Below are 12,021 nucleotides of genomic sequence, written 5' to 3' on the forward strand. Positions count from 1 at the left end.
GAACTCTATATCGAAATATCATGATTAGTCATAGATGAACTGGTTTGGATCCAGGGAAAAGTTGGCGCAGTTTTGGCACGAGATGGTTAGAACCAGATCCCTTGAGTTTGAAACCAGAATAAAACAAGACAAAAACCCATGTTTTCCATATTTCATGTACCCTTGTGTTCACATACCCATGTTCTTCTGGGCTTGAAAACGGCAGATCTCGAGCAGTATTTATTTCCAGCTGAACTGAAATCAAGAGATAGTAGAAGTGTAAAGGGGAGCATTTACCCCACAAGATTCTTTGACTTGTTTCTTATTTTTCTCAAACTTTTTCAGTTCACCTGTCACTAGTTATGATCTCACTGAACGGGCATCTATTGTAAGGGACTTTACCAGTAGTCTGCATTTTGGTATTTAAACAGTATGATTTCATAAGTAGAACTTTTTTTGTTGTTGTTATTGTTGGTGTTATTGTTCACGTTTTCCTTCTCATCTGTAGCTTTCCTTTTCGTCTGGCCCAAACAGACTCACACACTTAGAAAAGTCCTCTTTAAAGTGTGAGATAGTAGGTCCACAATGGATTTGTTCTTGTGTTTGTAAATGACAATATGAAAGCCTGGCAGCTGTATTTGCAGCACTGGTGGCCACCCAGCCAGGAGGTGCAGCTCCTGGAGCGGAGATTGGAATGGTCTGTGGAAACAGCTCAGCAAAACTGTTTGTCGCTGCTGTTCTTCAGGAGGGGAGGAAAAGAGGAAAACAAACAAAAAGAGGTGCAGCCTTGCAGTTGCTGTAACACCAAAACCACCCCGGCACTCAGCAGCAGAGCCTTTAACGTCTGCGGCTGCTCAGGCCTGTGCGCAGCCTCCTCGCTCAACTGCAGCCTCTCCTGGTTCCTCTTCTCTGTCTCAGCATTAGACAAGTCAAGTAGATCTGAAGACACATGGACATTTCCATTTGATAGGCCTTCTACAAGTCTCTTCCCAGTCTGTTTTTATTTGCTAAGGAGACTTACAGTTACGCTGAGGTCGTGCTTGTCACACTTGGGTTCAAAACTCCCACTTGTTGCATCAACGGCGAAAACTCCAGCCACGGGAGAAGGATTTGAACGTTTTCTTGAATAACTGATTCCATGCCTGGTGGTCATTGCAGGATCACTCGTGGAGGCATAATGTATATAAAATGTTAAATAAGCTGTGTATTGAATGGAGTGGACAAGTCAGTTCAGCAGCTCAAGCACACTTGGAAGAAAGATGACCCTCACATCGCTTCCAGGAGATTCAGTGGAAGTTGCTCACTTTCAATAATAAAAAAAAATAAAATAAAATAAAAATCTGTGTTTATTAGACTAGTAGATGAAATCTTTCACCTTCATATGCACGCACACAAGTGTGGACATCATTGCTTCTGTTTTGAGGCTGCAAATGGCATCTGTAGGTCTTACAAAGCTGTTTGTTTAGGATGAGTATTGAGAAGCTTTAGACACCCCTTGCCTGCAAAGAGCCAACCTACCAGGGTGTCAGATGGCCTTTCCTAAAATGGGGGTGGTGGAAGAGGGAACTTAACAACTAATTTCTGGACTGTGGTCCCTCCAAGGAGGCCTTGAAAAACTTTCCTGGCTCTTTGTAAGCACCGCGTAGCTTCTGGTACAGGAGGTTGGGTGCAGTGTGGCTTCAAGCAGCTGCCTTGGACTTGTTTTCTCCAAAATCAGCATCTAAAACCTTGTGGTTAGGATTGACGTGTAGTTGTATATTTGTATATTTGCATGAGCAAAGGTCAGGAACTGTCAGACTTGTTTTATTTCTTGTAATCAAAGATAAGCTTGAGAAGGAAAGTATTCAGTTCGATTTGGTGACACTTGACTCTGAAGAAACCCATGAACTAGTAGTGCAAAAGAGGCCCTGTCAGCTCCATACTTCGGTCACAAGCAAAAATTAATTGTATTGGCAGGAATGATCAGTTTGAGTTTGCTGGAAAGCTTACTCAAAAAAAACAAAGATTACCAGCATAAGCAGCACCAGCCCCAGCTGGAAAACTGCCAGTTCCAGCCCTGCACCTTCCACTGGATCATGGCTCTTTTCTGCCTTCCCACAAGTCTGTACATGGATAATGCTTCTCTTAAAAAATAAAAAAAAAAAAAAATAAAAATCTGAATTTGTTTGTTTCTGTTAAAAAATAAACAGAAGAATTCAATAATTTGTGTGTTTTCCCCAACGATCAGTGTGAAGTGATGATTTCAATTTGCTCGTGTCTGTCCTAATGCAAGGAGAGAAAAAGATTCAGCCACCACTTGACAAAGAAAAACAGTGTGGGATCAAATTTTTGCAGGTTGAAAACATCAAGAAAACAAGTTCAGTCTCCCTGTCAGGGGGCAGAAAACTCCAGTGCCAGGACTTGCAACTGGAAAAGAGCCTGAGCTTGCTGGTACTGCTGGGTTGTTGAACGGCAGAGCAGATACAGCCTTTTGGTGTTGCTGCTGTGCCTTTATTTGCAGTAACCAGTTAAAGCTTAAGAATTTAATGGCCACAAGCCATGAACTTCAGGAATAACGTAAATTAAAGACTTTTTTTAAAGGAGCAAATTTCTGGAGGCTTCGGCCCCATGGTTTGGCTCTGCAGTACACAGTGGGGCAGTGCTACCCACTTGCCAGTTTGCAGGACGGGGGGAATTGGGCCCAGCTTGAAAAATCAGAAAAAAACAATAGGGAAAAAAAAAATAACAAAATACCTTTTTTTAAAAAAAACCCACCTTTTTTTTTAAAGGTTTTTTTTTATTAAAAAAAAGGCAAAAAAAACCGCCCTTTTTTAAAAAAATACCTATTTTTAGTTTTTTTTAAAAAAAAGGGTTTTTTCCAAAAAAAGTTTTAAAAAGATTTTTTTTTAATCAGACAAAACCCCCCCATTTTTTTTAAAAAAATACCTTATTTTAAGGTTTTTTTTTAAAAAAAAAGACCAAAAAAACGTATTTTTTTAAAAAAAAGATTTAAAAAGGTGGGTTTTTTTAAAAAAAAGACCAAAAAAACCCCCTTTTTTAAGAAAATACCTTTTTTTTAATGGTTTTTTTTCCTAAAAAAAGACAAAAAAAACCCTTTTTATAAAAAAAAAAACAGCCTTTTTTAGGTATTTTTTTTAAAAAGACAAAAAAAAACCATTTTTTTTAAAAAATGCCTTTTTTTAAGGCTCTTTTTAAAAAAAAAAACAAAACAGGTATTTTTAAAAAAATTGGTTTTAAAAAGTTTTTTTAAAAAAAAGACCAAAAAAACCCTTTTTTTTAAAAAAAAACTTTTTTTAAGGTTTTTTTTTAAAAAAAAGACATGAAATGTTTTTTTAAAATGACTAAAAATCTTTTTTTTTTTAAAAAAATACCTTTTTTAAGGTTTTTTTTTTTAGAAAAAGACAAAAAAAACCCTTTTTTAAAAACAAAACTTTTAGGTATTTTTTTTAAAAAAAAAAGACAAAAAAGGTATTTTTTTTTAAAAGAAGGTTTAAAAAAAATTTTTTTAAAAGATCACAAAAAACCCCTTTTTTTAAAAAATACCTTTTTAAGGGTTTTTTTTTTTAAAAAGAAAAAAGGTATTTTGTAAAAAAAAGTTTTTAAAAAAGGTGGGTTTTTTTTTTTTTAAAAAAAAGAGCAAAAAAAAAAAACCAAACCTTTTTTTTTAAAAAAAAAAAAACACCTTTTTAGCTTTGTTTTTTTAAAAAAAAAGACAAAAAAAGGGTTTTTTTTTTTAAAAAAAAGGTTTAAATAAAGGGGTTTTCTTTTTTAAAAAAAAAGGACAAAAGGATTTTTTAAAAAAAAAAAACAAAAAAATTTAATTTGCTTGTGCTAAGGAGCTGTGCATGTGTGCTTCTGTGTGCGTGCATATGCAGGAGAAGGCTTTGGTCCTGTAGCATAGTACATGTTAGCATGATACGTAGTGGTTCTAAATCTATCTGCGTCTGCAGTTGAGGTGTTAAAAGGATTTTAAATTTTTTTTCCACTACATATAAAGAAAAAAGAACAGTGGCAAAAATCGTGTTGAGAGGCTGAAAAAATAAACTAAAAATCCTAAGGGTGCATGTTGAGCTGGTTTGTCATCTGCTCCCGGCCTGGAAGCCAGCGACGGTCTCTCAGCATTGCAGCATCCCAGTACTGTTCTGAAGTGCTTGTTGTTCAATAGGATGTTGGGTTTTTCCCCCCCCCCCACTCTGGTGTAATGTTGTGATTGTTATCTGATAACATTGCCAGGGACTTCACATTACTCGAGGTGGTCCATCTAGTTTGGTGTATTTGGCTAAAAAAAAAACACCCAGTGGTGGGTTTTTTATTATTTAAATTCCTAGAAACTGTGACTACAGTAATGTGATGAGTAGCACATAGAGTGAGGAGGCAATGTTGCCAATGGCCTCCTTACAAACATCATCTGAACTTTTTTTTTAAAGAAATACCTTAAAAATATTTTTAAAACATTTTTTGTGTGTTCCAAAAATGGAATATTTGTATTTGAAAAAAATCCTGGAGTGTAATTTAATCCTAAAAACCCCTAGCCTTTGTGTATATGGTAAATGTTTGTATTTTGCGGTTTCTGTTTTGCTTTTTAGATAAATAAAATGTACATGGATATTTTTAAGTCATCTTTGCTTTTTTAGATGAGTTTGTAATCACCTTATAACTGAAAATAAACCTTTCCTTTATAAACCACCTCTGCTCTTGGATGGTGTTTTTTGGTCTTTGAGTAGCTCTTTTCTTCCTTTAAACCTATTTATTGTGGGATGGAGACACACACAGAAGGGTACAAGTGCACAAATTTGTTGGGATACAGACAGGCCCAGGATTGGCTCCACAGCTGTTGGTTTTTGGTGGGGGTTTTACAGCTTGGTTGGTTATCTTACTTTGTGAGATTTGAGGACCTTGTCAAGGCTTTTTCCTCCCACTGGCAAAGCCTGCAATGCCTGTGCTGAGCAGCCTGATACCGGCACACACAGCAACTGCAACAAGTCTCAGGTTAAAAAGATCAATAAATAATTTTACAAGCCATGAAGAGCCATGAGCTGCTTCCAAAGGACTTCGAGTACCTGCTGTGGGCAGCCACCACCTGCCCATGGCAGCTGCTGCTCCCTCAGCTGAGGTCCGGGGACACAAGGTGCCATTAGAGGAGGATATGCGGCCTACCGAGAAGCCAGGCAGCACATACCAGGGGAGCAACACCGTGCTAACCTTTTACCTGGTGCCTGCACTGGAACCCCATCGGTCACGTTGCACCGGTGCTCGTTAAACCTGCCATCACCCCTCGGTTGGCTCCACACAGCGTTGGCGTGTCCCCAGTGCCAAACGTGCGAAGGGTCTTGTTCTGCAGTTTGCGCCCCAGGACGGCAGCCAGAGATGGCAGATAAGGCTTGTTTATGTGGCAATGATTCCCCAGGTCTAACCAGGAGCATTTCCATACCATGGTCAGCCTCCAAAAATTCCTGCATTACCTACTAAGCCATGAAGGGTTGCAAAACCCAGCTCACCCTTTCGTTGCCAGTGAGAAGGGATTCGCTATGGCCTTATCCAAGGATATCCCAGCCTGCACTACCCATGCAGCAACATCATCCTTCAGTGGTTTCCTAGCCCATCCCCAGGGATCAGCCATAGCTTTGCAAACACTGCCACATGCTTCGCTGCATCAGTGTTTTGTCATGAAGTAACCCAAGTCCCACTGCCAGATGATGGCAAGGGACAACCCTAGTCCCACACCAGTAGCCCTAAAAATAGTGGCCCCCAGTGAAACCCACCGTGTACCCTCCCGCTCATCCTTCAAGGTGTCTCCTAACAAAGGGTGCTCTGGCAAGTTAAAAATGGGCTGCAAGCAGAGTTGTCCTCCAGCAGAGACACAAACCAAAACAAATGCATTTCATTTGCTTTTATTTAATTAAAAAAAAAGTCAAAGTCATTGCAATCCCATTTAAATACAGAGATTTACAAATAGGTCCAAAACAGGACTAAAATATTCTTTGAAATGCTGTACTTTTAAATATTGTGCTTTCATAGATACATAAGAAAATTAGCATATAAAAATACTTTACAAGGAATACACTCTAATATATGGATAAAAATACACATTTAAGTAATGCATTTCATCTTCATTTCATTCAAAATGCATAGGAAGGGATACAAGGACCAAGATTTTCTTCCTTTTGTTATTTTTTTTTAAAGCCTTTAATAAAAGTCTTCATTAAAAACCTATGAGAAGCCCCAGTGAGCTTCCACTGCTCAGAATATTGCATATAAAAACACTTTCGGCTGCACTGTCAATGCTCCACAGTATCAATTATGGCACATTATCTAGTTGTGGCAGCAATGGTATGGGATATTGCATACTTGAAGAGAAAAATGGCTACAACAACAAATAGCTGGATGGGGCCGGGCACGTGTCTGGAAGAAACACCCCAATACGCTGCGTTATCACGGAGGGACAGAGTCGCAAAGCGGCTTTGGGACGGACGGTGGAGGGATGAGTCCTGGCTCAGCAATGCCCCAAACGTGTGGTGCATACCCACCAACACCTACACCAGCCCCCTGGCACACAGGCAGGGATGGAGGAACCAAAAGGGCGAGCAGGGAGTGGGGGCAGTGGGTTGCCAGGGCTGTGGGTGTCTGACCAAGAGAGCTCCTTGTCTCTGCCGTGCCTGAGCCTTCCCAGGGAAAGCGATGCCAGGTTCATGCCACCATCAGGACATGAACTTCATCACCATAAAGTGCTAATACCTGAAACACGGCAGGCTGCAAACAACACAGCCTCTCTTCCCTGTGGGGCTGGGGGCTCAGGGGCTGACCAAGGGGCATCATGCTTGCAAAGCCACAGAGAGACCAGTGACAGGCAAAGACGGACGGACGGGCACACACACTGCTCAGCTCATGCAGAGCACAGGACACACGACCTCCACCTAACAAAGGGCTTTTCATGCCACCACCTGACAGGTGACAAGAAGGCGTGATTAGTTCAGGGACAGCCCCGGGAAGATCGCCAGCCTGCTATTTACTTGCTGGCACAGGCCAGGTTTGCAAGCATCCCCACAAAGCCCAGGTGGACAAGGTGGCCAGGGATCTGGGCAGGTATTCAGGGCCTTTAGCTTTGGGTACAGCCTTCTGATCTGTACTAACTGCTCCAGCACAGGTCACCACACCACCCACAGGAGTCAATGGTGGGACAAGGTGCCTGGGCCCACCACAGGGCAAGCCAGCCCTGGCAGGGAATGCAGACAGGGCTGGCTGGAGGCAGTTGCAAACACCAATTTTTGAACAAGAATTGCACCTCTGCACTCTCAAGCACATTTTGAAACATCCTTTCAACAGGGCTCCCTGCAGCCCCACACCAGGAGCGCAGGGGACTGCAGAAATCAGTTTGTCAGGAGCACTTAAAGGCCAGAGCTGGACACAACAGAAAAGGAAAGGCATTACAGTCTTGCTGTATGTGAATAACCGAGCAAACAAGAAACATAATAGCACCATGTGTGTTTATAGGATGGCCTTCAGGGTGAGGAAAGTGTCACAGGCAGGACCCCACGCACCCCGATGACCAGGTATGCCCTGCCACGGGGGACAGCTATGGATGCTCCTTCCTTCCATGGGCAGCTCATTCCATCGCTGATGCTGCCCACGGCCTGAGGTATGCATCCACCCCAGACCTTCCCAGCATTATTTGGCAGTCTACAGGCCCACTGAAGACCCACCTCCCCACTTGCAGGTTATGGTACACACAGCATTTACAAATACCAGTGCAAAAACCAGGAAAAACACCCCAAATACCACAACAGCTTAACAGAGACCCCGGGCACCACCTGCTCTGCTACCGCTGCTCAGAGCGTCTGGACACTCGCCTTGACCTCGGCGCCACGGGCCACCTGTGCCAGCAGCTCTCCGTTCCCCTCCGGGGGAGCGTTGGCAGCCAGTGCCAAGGGATTTCGGCTAATCACCAGGTCCAGCTTATCTCCAGCCTCCGAAATCAGGGGAACAGCCAGACAGCAGTCAAAGTCTCTTGTGCGGATGCGGTTAACCTGCCGGGATAGATTTAGGAGGTGCCATGGGGAGGAACAACAGAAAGACCATGTTTGTTAGTCAGAAGAATGCAAGGTTGGTGCTAAATGCACACCTGTGAAAACACACAACTCTTGGGGGTCCCTGATTCCAAGGTCACATCAGAGCAGGAGCACCCCTTCAAGCTGAGCACAGCCTTGCTTAGCTGAGAACTGATGCGGTAACTTGTAGAGGAAGGGGGCAAACAAGTCTGGATCTGGCACAAACCCTGGCCCCTCCTGTCTGGGGCAGTACTACAAGGAGAAAACACTGCAGGGCACAAAACCAGCTCTCCAGTTCAAGCCTACAGGAGGAAGGTTGCCATTTTCCATTATGTTTTTGCCATTATGGCTCTTACTGGCCTTAAATTTGTGATGTGGGGTATTCAGCTCCTAGAAAACAAATATAGCTCATAGTTTGAGAATTCTGCCAACCATTTTCCAGCTCAGCCAGCAGTAAATTGAGACTATACTGAACAGTTTCTGCTTCTGCTCTCTCCATTTACATCCTTCATTTCAGAGGAGTCTGGATGCGTTTCACATGGGCTCAGAAGGTGGCTGCAACTTCTCTGCAGGATTCAGGAGTGAAAGCACTTGTACTGCTGTCTCTTGCAGATCTTCAAGCATAGGCTGGGTAACCTGCAAGAACCACCCCAGCTCTCTTGCCTACAGCTACCAGAGCACCTGGGCTTGGTGCCATGACAGCTTCAGGATGGAGGGGGCTGGCAAACAGCATGGGGAGGGGAAGCAGGGAAGGAAGAAAGGAATTTCCCACCTACCTTTGGAGCGAACATAACCCCTGGGGCCAGGCATTCCTTCTTTAACTGGAGAAGGGCTGGATGAGTCCCTGAAACCCTTCCATCCACGACCCCTTCCCAGCATTACTGCATGCCCACAGAGGGGAGCTCTGCCACAGTAGCAGTGTCCTCCTGCCCCAGCTGGTGTCCAGATCCACCCCAGTACTGCTCCATACAGCACAGTAACTAAGGACAGTTTCTAAACTGCACGTGGACGAGGAGAGATCAGCCAGGAGCTCGCTCTGCCTTTGCTCTTGGCCAGCATGTCAGTTCCAGTGCAGAAGTGGCCTTAGCACAACGCCGTGCTCCAGCTAACACATCTGGATAAGAGGCAAAGGGTCTGTTGTAGCAGGGACAAGGTGTTTCGCTGGCCTTCAGGCACGTCATCATGCCCAGGATCAGCAGCACTGCGAAGCATCCCAAGCAAGTTGCCTGTACCGTGTCTGCAATCCCTCACTCACAACTCCACACATCAACACGATGGCAACCACCTCGTCTCCTCGTGGGTGTACACAAGCTGTGTGGTGCAGCATGTGGAAGGGGGGTGCCGAAAGTCTCCACGCCGCTCTGTTGAGGATTTCGGGCACACCTCCCAGAGCACTTGGCACTCACAAAAAGCGACACATCCAACATTCAACAGAAAGGCAGCCCAGAGCCTAATTAGCTTCTTGTTCATTCTTGCACCATCTTTTATTTGAATCCGAGAAGGAATAATTGTATAGCAGCCAACTGGCTAGAGACCATAACAAGCTTAAACAAGGTTCCCCACAGTGCTGCCAGTTCTCCTGTTACCTGATGTACATAATATATTGGCTCCAATCCTCCTGCTAACAACCCACGCCTAGAAATTGGTAAAACTAAACATCTTTCAGAGCATTTCCAAATATGGTCACAATATCAGCATTTCCAAATGGTGGCAAATTTTCCATTGGGGTTGCACTTTCCCAGTTGCTGTTTGAGTTGCCCCAAAGCTAAAACAGTTGTTTCTCATCCATATAAAGCTTCTCTCCAATCTCCAGGACTCACCATGCTCTTACTCTCGCTCTGGTAGTTCGATATGCCCAGGTCACATGTATTAGGCTGTGCCTTTGAGAAGAGCTTTTATTCTGTTTCCGCATCAGCTATTTCAGATCAAGGATCTTTCAAAGGAAAATATGTATGAACACTTTGCTTGAAGGATGTGTTTCTTGAAAACTCTTTTAGTTGTTAAAGGCATGCACAGAGCTTCATGAACACAATTTAACTCCACAGGGTTGTTTTTTTCAGGAACACATATTGGTCAACACAGTCTAGATCATCCACAACTCACCCTCTTACATGACAGGAAAAGGGCTGAGGGTGAGAGGGGGGAGAAACACAGCTTTTCGGTTGTTTTGAGCTGTCTGAGCTCAAAAAGGCCAGTGCCAGGCAGTCTGTGTCCTGGAAAAAGTTTGACCTAGGGGTACCACCTGGGGGGGACTACCTAGTGATTTCTCATTATAAAACACAGGTCTCATTGAGAGCTGGGTGGCTAAGTGCTCACCTAGTTGGCTAACTATTACCTTTCATTAAAGTTAGTGCTGCCATGGATGGGTCTCACTTCTCTCTTCCTCTCAGCCACTCATTCACTCCGTCCCAGCCTCCAGAACTGCATTTTGCATTTATTACCTGAAGCACTCTGTCATATGGCTTGAGGCCACACTGATCTGCTGGCCCATCCGGACGGACCATATTTACATAGACACCTTTTTCTAACAGGCCATCCGACACACTGAATCCAAAGTCTTCACTCTCTGGGTCTTTGTGGAGTGTCATCTGGAAAGGCAGAAACAGAACACATGTTTTAACGCAGCAGAGGAAGGAGGAGAGGTACTGGGTCGGCAGGACAAGAGTACCATAGGCAATGTGGGTGCACCTATAGCAGTTCTGCTCTGGGTGTCATGGGCAGATTTGTCTTGGCCTGGGCAGCTAATACCAGTCGAGCCTTATCTACCAGACACCGTCTGCATAGGTAGATTGCATGGACAAGTGCTTCGGTGACTGGCATATAACCAGGCACAGCACAGGCCCTCTCTTCCCTAGATGTGGCAGGAAATAAATGCAAGCAGTTTAACACATTTCACCCAAGGAGCAACAAAGCAAGTGTTATTAATGGGGCATCACCTTCCCTGGCCCAATTTACACTCTGCATCCTCTGTGTATGCTGGATCAGCACATGAAAAATCGACACATTCATGGAGAATTTTCAGTGTAGTGCCTCAAACACGAAGACATTTTTAATACATCACTCAGCAAGAACACCTAAACTTCTCCATATTAATCACAAGCTCTTTTCAGGAAATTTGAATCAGTAAGTGCTGATGTACTGAGGACAACAACTGGATAACCCCATCACCCTTCCCTTGAGCATGTCATGCTTTGGCCTTGACTAAAGGAGGCATGTGCTGCTGGAAGTAAACCTTGCCACAGAGTAACACTGAGAGCCAGTAACACCTGATTCCCTGACACCACCAAAATCTCCCTTTGACTTCCATGAACTGGGAGTGCATCTCTGCTGGAGCTCCAACTCCATCGCTGCATTCTTGGCTGGGTGAGCCTTATTGATGTGTGGTCCCTGGGAAGAAAGGTGCCCAGGATAACACACAGGAGCAGCCCACCTAGCCTCAGCCTCATCTCCAAACACAGCCAAAACCAGATGCTTCAGCAGAGCAAAGAGTCACCCTATAACGTGCCTAATTACACAGCTCTCCTCCTCTAGGTATGAAGAAGTTTTATTTAAGGACACATTTGTGATGCCCCGGAGGACAAAAGCAGATCAGACATAAAAATGTTGTTTTTTTCCAGCTACCATAACTGCAGGTTTCATTCTAAAGTCACAGTAGGAAAGAAAAAGACAATCAATTTTTTTGAAACCTCTCCAGCTCCCTTCCCTGCCTGCATTCTGCATCAGCAGCTTCTACAGCTAATTACTTCATCTAATTATTGTTATCTTGCACCACGCTTAAACTGGCTATGTTCCGCTGGGTACTGAATTCAAACAAGTATTCCATCACCAAAGCCCTACCATTTGTGCCCCTTCAGCAAGGGCTGGGGTGGAGTGGAAGGGGAGGGAAAGTAAGTTATTTTTAAGTTGTTATTGCAAGGGGTTTTTATAAGTGGCCTACTGAACGGAGTGTGCCACTGGAAAAGCGTTGATGGATCTCCACAGGGCCATACTTTGAGTT

At 43.8% G+C, this 12,021-nt stretch overlaps 1 protein-coding gene across 1 annotated transcript in view; it reads right to left on the reverse strand.

Annotated features, from left to right (window-relative positions):
- Positions 1-7,345: 7,345 nt before the first annotated feature.
- GRIP2 (glutamate receptor interacting protein 2) overlaps positions 7,346-12,021 on the reverse strand; it is a gene marked incomplete at its 5' end in the record, with an annotated part of 282,134 nt that continues 277,458 nt past the window's right edge. Inside the window, 2 exons of the mRNA XM_084269642.1 lie at positions 7,346-8,003; positions 10,466-10,612. Coding sequence (XP_084125768.1) covers positions 7,806-8,003; positions 10,466-10,612 — 345 coding nt within the window. The 3' untranslated portion in view covers positions 7,346-7,805. The remainder of the gene's footprint in view (positions 8,004-10,465; positions 10,613-12,021) is intronic.

Source organism: Gallinula chloropus (assembly GCF_964237585.1).
Source record: "Gallinula chloropus genome assembly, chromosome: 12".
Classification (NCBI taxonomy): Eukaryota; Metazoa; Chordata; class Aves; order Gruiformes; family Rallidae; genus Gallinula; species Gallinula chloropus.